At 46.1% G+C, this 7,760-nt stretch overlaps 1 protein-coding gene across 2 annotated transcripts; it reads left to right on the top strand.

Annotated features, from left to right (window-relative positions):
* The first annotated feature begins 90 nt into the window (after window positions 1-90).
* Window positions 91-6,860, top strand: actr1b (actin related protein 1B). Of its 2 annotated transcripts, none has more exons than XM_076886223.1 (11): window positions 91-155; window positions 2,264-2,328; window positions 2,417-2,492; window positions 3,189-3,314; window positions 3,415-3,539; window positions 4,823-5,039; window positions 5,111-5,203; window positions 5,285-5,459; window positions 5,533-5,594; window positions 5,896-5,936; window positions 6,027-6,860. In XM_076886223.1, the coding sequence occupies exons 1-11, from the start codon at window positions 123-125 to the stop codon at window positions 6,127-6,129; spliced, it is 1,116 nt and encodes a 371-aa protein (XP_076742338.1). In that variant the 5' UTR covers window positions 91-122; the 3' UTR covers window positions 6,130-6,860. The 2 variants fall into 2 exon arrangements, with proteins under 2 accessions (XP_076742338.1, XP_004556187.1); XM_004556130.4 differs by lacking the exon at window positions 91-155 and adding an exon at window positions 438-652.
* The last annotated feature ends 900 nt before the right edge of the window (window positions 6,861-7,760 follow it).

Here is a 7,760-nt window from a genome sequence, read left to right on the forward strand (position 1 = left end):
CTGATTGGCTGGATCCCGTGACACTGGTAATGCCTTGAGGGTACCCGGAAAACGTATTTAAAGCTGCATTTGTCGACTTTTAGTGCAACTACTGGACTTTTTTTTATTTTATTACGAGCAACATGAAGTGTTTATCTTTTATGTTGTCACTTTCGGTGAATATATTGTCATCCTTTTTACCGACTAATAAAATGTAAATGTAGATTAAATAAAATAATTTTTAGCTGATATTATCGTTAGAAAACACTGCTAAAAACCTCTGTGTAGTAAAGCGCTTTAATTGCATTATTTGTTAAATGTGATAGTTAACTGTGATCTGCCAGCAGACCAGCAGAAACGCTGCCACTCGTTGACAGCGTATAGACATGCTGATTGGCTCTCCGTGATGCCAGTCAGGATCTCTGGAGCTTGATTGGCTGTCTGCACCGTGAGCCCGCCTCGGTGCTGTGGTTGTTGTGGACGGGGCGGCAGCAGCGGCAGAGGAGCGTCGACAGGCGTAGAGCGGAGCTGCTAACCGGCGCTGATTTTTACATGATTAAAACACTAAACGGGCACGAAGACTCACGCGGATCGATAGAAACACACCTGAAGCGCACGTGCGGTCATGGAGTCCTATGACATTTTAGCTAACCAACCGGTGGTGATTGATAATGTAAGTATGATGATGTCATTCATCCACACCCAGCCCGAGGCCGCGGGCTAACCGTTAGCCTGCCGCTATTGTGTCGGAGCTAATAGGTCGGTGCTCACCTTTCCTGGAGGTGCAGCGGGGTTCCTCTTTCCTCTATGTTCCCTCTATGACGCTGCCAGCTCGCCTCCTCTGGCCGGCTCACTTCTGCAGCTGTTAGCCGCTAGCCGGATCCGCTGCTAGCTCCGGGCAGCAGCAGGTTAGTGGAGCCGGATCCGGGGCGTGTTAGCTGTCCGTAGTGCTGTAGCGGCATCAGCTCACTCCTCCACCCGGCTCTGCTGCTAAATAACCAGCAGACAGGTTGCGGGAGTCACCCCGAAGCCCCACATGTAGTACAGCAGACGGCTGCTAGCATGTTAGCATGGCCGTGACACTGTCAATAACCGAGAGGAGCTTCATCATCACATAGAGCTAACCTTAATTCCGTCAATGAAAGTTAAAACCTGACTATATTTTTTTTATTTCTCAGTGACGTGCCCTGTGACGTGCAGCTCTCAGCTGGAGCTGTGTCTGATTTAAACGTAATGAATCCAGTGTATGTTCCACTCATGCCTCTTCACCCGCTCAGGCCATCAGTCTGAGCAAAGATGTTTCAGCTCCTGTCTCTTTAAGCCTATTGTTTTCTCATTGGATGATCTCAAGAAGCCAGCTGAGGCGCTCTGAGCGTTGTCTACAAAGACTGCCTGACCTGTGAGCAGGAGTCTCAGTTTAGTGTGTTTCAGGTTCAGAGACTGAAGGTTTCTCATCTTGGGCTGATTCTGTGAATTTAGGGAGGACCCCCTCCTGGGGTCATGAAAGGAGGAGCCTCACAGACCTGCAGGTTGTACAAAGAGAGCAAGTTTACAGTCACTTACTCAGACTCACTCGAAATTGGCATATTTTGTCTACAAGAAGCGGAAAGGTGGCAACCAGGAAGGCAATGCTTTGGCAGCTGTTGTATTTCAAACCAAAACCAAAGGTGGGGTGCCTAAACTCCACCGGGTGTGAGATTAATGGTGGGACGAGCTCCACCCCAAGGCTTCCACCTGCAGGGATTATTTGCGATCTAAAAGTTAAAATAAGGTTTCATGTGCATGTGTGGCTGTGAGAGTGCGCTGATGAAGAGTTCAGAAACACAAATCAATAGGTCAAAGATCAAGCCTCAAACAGTAATCACAGTGAAGCTGATAGTTGGTGCGTCTAATGAACAGTTTTCAGTTCAGTTTATTTCAGCGTTGGTACGTTTCACAGATTTTACTTGGTTGTCTTTACTCAGGTTTTACTTCACTGAGAAGGTTTTGGTATCGAGCTTTAGACCGCTGAGCTTCTCTGAGTTCTTTGTGAGACATGGTTTCAGATCTTTGGGATAATTAAGCTGCCGTTGTCGGGGTTTGGCGTCTGGCACTCCTTCCTGTTCGCTCACTCACAGCAGGAACTGAAGCTTTGTGCAGCAGAAACAACTTTTTTTTACTCGGAGGACAAAGTGTCTGTTGAAGCAGAGGAGCTGGGACTGCTTCCAGCCTCGGGCGGCATCTCATGACCTCTCAGCTTCTTTAACCCTGTGATGCTCAAACGTCATCTTTCTTTTCCTTGCAGGGGTCGGGGGTCATCAAGGCCGGCTTTGCGGGAGACCAGATCCCCAAGTACTGCTTCCCCAACTAGTAAGTTAACGGAGACTCCATGATCTCTGTTGCTGTTTAACCAAGCCTGCAGCTCACTCTCTCAGTGCTCTGTGTGTTTCATGTGCAGCGTCGGGCGTCCGAAGCATGTGCGCGTGATGGCGGGAGCCCTGGAGGGAGACCTCTTCATCGGGCCCAAGGCCGAGGTACCGCTGCTCCTCCTCACTGCCGATTAAACTACATCCCTGCTGACACTCACTGCCCTCTTATGATGCTGTTATTATTATTATTATCATTATCATCATCATCATCATCATTGTAATTATTATTATCATAATTATCATTTTTATTATCATTATTGTTGATGTTGTTGTTATTGTGTGGAGCTTCGATGGGCCACACCTTCATCACAAACGCTCCTTTAAAGTCGACTCTTTATTGTTCCTGCTGAGGTCGGTGCAGAGGCAATCAAACCTGAGCTTGCAGACCTTGGTGAGGCAGTGTCATCTTTACCGAAAGGCGTTTAATGTGTGAGAGCACGTAAATGTCATGTATTTAGTAACCTTATGATGGCGATTGAAGGTGATGAAGGATGTGATGCTTGAGCTGCTCATCTCTAGCAGCTTCAGGAGGTCCAGCAGCTCTGCTCTCACTGGAGGAGGAACAGGAAGTTATTGCCCTGCAGGATCAATAAAGTTTCTTGTTTTGAATACAGGGTTTGTTTGTTTTTTTTGGTTGTGTGTTTATTTTTTGTTTTTTTTTTTTTTGTTTTGTTTTTTCCAGATAATTGTCACATGACCTTCTCACAGCATCTGCAGCTCTCTTTTTTCCATCAGATCAAAGCATGTGACTGTATCACATTTTCAGGGAATAATAAACTCTCCCCCTCCTCCTCCCGTCAGGAGCACAGGGGCCTGCTGTCGGTGCGGTACCCGATGGAGCATGGCATCGTGACCGACTGGAATGACATGGAGCGGATCTGGCAGTACGTTTACTCCAAGGAGCAGCTGCAGACATTCTCCGAGGAGGTGAGCTCCTCTCCGGCTCTCTCACTTCCACACACGAGCTTGTCGCGACACCGCTAACCCTGTGTTTTTTTTTTTTTGGTTTTTTTTTAACCTTTCCCAGCATCCTGTGCTGCTCACAGAGGCTCCTCTGAACCCGAGCAAGAACAGGGAGAAGGCGGCTGAAGTGTTCTTCGAGACTTTCAACGTGCCGGCACTCTTCATCTCCATGCAGGCCGTGCTCAGTCTGTAAGAACTCACTTCCTGTTTGTGTCCTCCTGTTGCTGACTCAGCATTGAGCTGAGGGCTGCGTGAACCTCAGCCTCATGTTTGCTCAAGAAACAGTTAAAGGTGTTAAACACACATGAGGGCTCACTGAAGACTCTCTGCAGTTGCATGGCTCCCACACAAGGTGGCAGTATAGGCCCTAAATTACCCTGAGTCACTGCAAGCTCTCTCTCACTCAAACACACACACACACACACACACACACACACACACACACACACACACACACACACACACACACACACACAGGGTTCTGTTCTGATTGTAGGTGTGTGTTCCTCATTTAAGGGGAGGACCCTGACCGCCATCTGTGACGGCTCACTGAGTCTTTGTGTGCTTTGAACCAATCAGATGTGACTTTGGGTCACATTATGATCTGAGCCCCTCTGTGATGGAAGGCCTTCACACACTGGGCAAGTAAAATCAGCATGAGTGTTTCTGTTCTTAAAGCAGCTGTCGAACTTCACAGAATGAATGTGTGACACTCAGAAGCTTGGAACATGCTCGATGTTTCAGAGTTTTGACCAAACGGATCGCTGCATTTGGCAACAAGTACGCTTGTAGCTCAAAGTGTACACTGGTACTGAATCTATGCTACATCAAAACCGTAAATAATCCATTTTGACGTTACAACTAGCTGCTGCTGCCTCCTCAGGTGTTGTCTCAACTCTGCCAAGGAGCTCAAACTGCCCACTGTCATGAAACATGGCCAAAGCTTCGACCCTGGATCACAACAGGAAATCCTCCTGCTGCTGCCTGCATATAAACCAGAATCTGGTTCTTCCCTTTCTTGTTCAGAAATGCCAGTACCAGCTCATCATTGCTACATGTCCACTCCGTTTTTTTTTTTGTTTGTTTGATTTTTTTCACGGTGCGCATTGTGAGATCAAATTTTCATCAAATTTTCGTCAAAAATGTTCAGATCTGAAAAACGTGCCAACCCCGGAACAGAGTCTGTGCAGGATGCAGACGGTCGATTATTAAACACGTGAAGCCTGAATTTAACATGTTGCTGGGCTGAGAAACGTCCTGATGTTAACATGACTGGATCTGATGGGGTTTTGATGGTTATCCTGTTGTGTCTGTGTGTTGATGACATTTTAATTGTCTCTCTAAGTTAGAGAAAAGTGCGTGTGATGCATGTTGCGTCGTCTGCGCGTCTGTTCACCAGACAGAATCAGAGCAGGCTAGAAGGCGTTTGCTGAGTCTCTATCATAACCGTGATGGCCTCTGTTTTCCTACAGGTACGCCACAGGCCGCACCACCGGCGTAGTGCTGGACTCGGGCGATGGCGTGACCCACGTGGTGCCCATATACGAAGGCTTCGCCATCCCACACTCTATCATGCGTGTGGACATCGCTGGGAGAGATGTGTCGCGGTACCTGCGACTGCTGCTGCGTAAGGAAGGATACAACTTCAACACGTCGGCCGAGTTTGAGGTCGTTCGCACCATTAAAGAGGTGAGGCGGTGGCGGTGCTGAAATGTGAGTCAGGTGTTATGAGCGTTTCTAATATTCTCATGTCCCTGCAGAGAGCCTGCTACCTCTCCCTGAACCCTCAGAAGGACGAGACCTTAGAGACCGAGAAGGCTCAGTACGTCCTCCCTGACGGAAGCACTTTAAATGTAAGTCCTGTTCCTACTGATTGGTCGTTCCTGTGTAGCGTTCCTCCCCATTCCCCTGACATGTGATCTCGCCGTTTTCAGATCGGCCCCGCCAGGTTCCGCGCCCCGGAGCTGCTGTTCAGACCCGACCTGATCGGAGACGAGAGCTCAGGCATCCACGAAGTCCTGGCCTACGCCATCCAGAAGTCCGACATGGACCTGCGGCGCACGCTCTTCTCCACCATCGTACTGTGTGGCGGCTCCACGCTCATCAAAGGTCAGTGCATGCACTGCAGTCCGTAAAACTTCCTGTTCGCAGCGGCGAGTAACACGGTACTGTCCTCACTCAGGCTTCGGCGAACGGTTACTGACTGAAGTGAAGAAGCTCGCACCCAAAGACGTAAAGATCAAGGTAAGCTCTGACTGGGACACACCCACAGTAACCTCTGACCTCCTTCTCCTGCTCACTGAAGTACTCGCAGCACAGGGGCATCCCGAGCCTGTTTCTCATGAAAATGCTCGGGAGGAGGAGGAGAGCAGAGATGAATACATTTAAAAGAAATATATTTATGTATTCACAAAGAAAATAAAATGCTTTGTAAACCGTGAAGAAGTCTTGGAGAGGAGCACTCGGTGAGGAGATGTCATTTAGGAGGTGTGAGTGAGGAGGTCTCAGCAGGAGGTGTCAGTGACCTCTGGTTTCTCTTTGGCAGATCTCGGCCCCCCAGGAGAGGCTGTACTCCACGTGGATTGGGTAAGTCTTTGATTCACTCGTGTGTCACTGTGTGTCTTTGTGGCTATCCCCTCTGATTGGTCCTTCCTCTGACCTCACTTCTTGATGCAGTGGCTCCATCTTAGCGTCGTTGGACACCTTTAAGAAGATGTGGGTGTCGAAACGGGAATATGAAGAAGACAGAGCACGTGCCATCCACAGGAAGACCTTCTAGGCCAATAGCCCCTCAGAACTGTCCTCATTGCTCCCCCCCCACCATCAAACGCTAGAGGCTCCCTGACATCAGTGGGTCCCTCCTCCCCCTCCTCCTACCTACATCCACCTGCTTCTAACCCACCGTTGACCTCCTGCTCCTCAACCTGCACACACACACCTTTATGTGTGCTCGTCTCCATATTTACCTCCTCTGACCCCCTCCCCTCCATGTTCTTCCTGCTGTCAGGTGGTGGTGACAGCACGCTCTGAACGTGACACGCACACCCACACACGCACCCACACACACATGCACACACACTCGCACACAAACACACACTTGCATGTGCACACACAGACGTGTGCGCACACACACACAGGGCTGTGGGGCGTGCTGGAGGTTGCGGGTGGAGCTGTGGATGCTCTGAGCTCCACACTGAAGCCTGTGAGGCATGATGACATCATAAACCTGAATGTTTTGTTTGCTGATGTTCAGATTTGATTTCATGTCTGTTTGTAGCTTCTCTGACATGAAGCTCTGTGCTATTAAACTGTATTATAGATCTGATCTGCACATGTATTCTGTCAGCACGGTTCATTTATCGTCGCCGCTCATGATCTTCTTTACCAATGAAATGTTTTTTAGGTGAACATGGCATCACGAGTTTGTGTGGAGGAAAATGTTCAGCAATGTCTTTATGTCGGCTTTTTGTCCGAGCTGACAGATTAAAACAAAATTTGGGAAAAGCTTCACTCAGTTTTCTTTTTCTTTGCTTTAGAATTTATTTTATCATGAAATATTTAATTACAAAGTCGTCATCATGGTAATTTATTATAAATTAATTTTTCATGAAATATTTCATCATAAAATTATCGTAAATTAATTTACCTCCAAGTAATCTATTAATTCATCAAATTCATTATCATAGTCATTTGTCTATGTGTAATCTATGATAACACAATCGCAAAGGGTTTAATCATAAATTAAATCAAAAAATAAAGTCATTATAGTAATTAAAGTAAATTAAAGTAAGCCACGATCAGGTCTTCATTAAGTGATTTATTACAAAGTAATTCATCATGAATAATTATTAATAATAATAAATAAATGTAAAAGATTTTAAATCAAAGTAGTTCATCATAAAGTATGTTGATCGGTTTTTATTACCGCTAATCATTTTAAAGCTCAGTTTTTAAAACCTTACGATGTAACTACAGCTCAGTCCATGCAGCAGTATATTAACCCTTTAAGACCTACCATAGAACCAAGTCCGCCAGAGCTTATATTATATTTTTACATGCTGTAGTGCAATTTTGGGAGTATTTCAAGTTGCTATATATCAATACAACCATTATAGCCCAATTTTTAATAATATGTATGCATTAAGTGCATAGTAATTAAATAAATTGCAACAAAGTGCAATAAACTACAAAAAGTTTGAAAACCATTTTTGTTTTTTTAACATATATTTCTAGTTGAAGGAATTTAAGAGGCTTATCCCGCAAAACTGTAAATACAAAAAAGTTGCATAAAATAGTTTCCCACCACAGGAAATTTACTTTGAATGTCTTCATAGTTTCATTTTTGAAATACACCAATTTTTATATACTGCAGGAAAAACGAAAATAAATATTATAATGCAGATTTGCAAA

The sequence above is a fragment of the Maylandia zebra genome, linkage group LG7 (genome assembly GCF_041146795.1).
Source record: "Maylandia zebra isolate NMK-2024a linkage group LG7, Mzebra_GT3a, whole genome shotgun sequence".
NCBI classification, from domain to species: Eukaryota; Metazoa; Chordata; class Actinopteri; order Cichliformes; family Cichlidae; genus Maylandia; species Maylandia zebra.

Coding starts and splice junctions, on each gene's coding strand:
- actr1b (XM_004556130.4), top strand. CDS start 605: ATGGAGTCCTATGACATTTTAGCTAACCAACCGGTGGTGATTGATAAT. Junction 653..2,263: donor AACCGGTGGTGATTGATAAT/GTAAGTATGATG, acceptor TTTTCCTTGCAG/GGGTCGGGGGTCATCAAGGC. Junction 2,329..2,416: donor AAGTACTGCTTCCCCAACTA/GTAAGTTAACGG, acceptor TTTCATGTGCAG/CGTCGGGCGTCCGAAGCATG.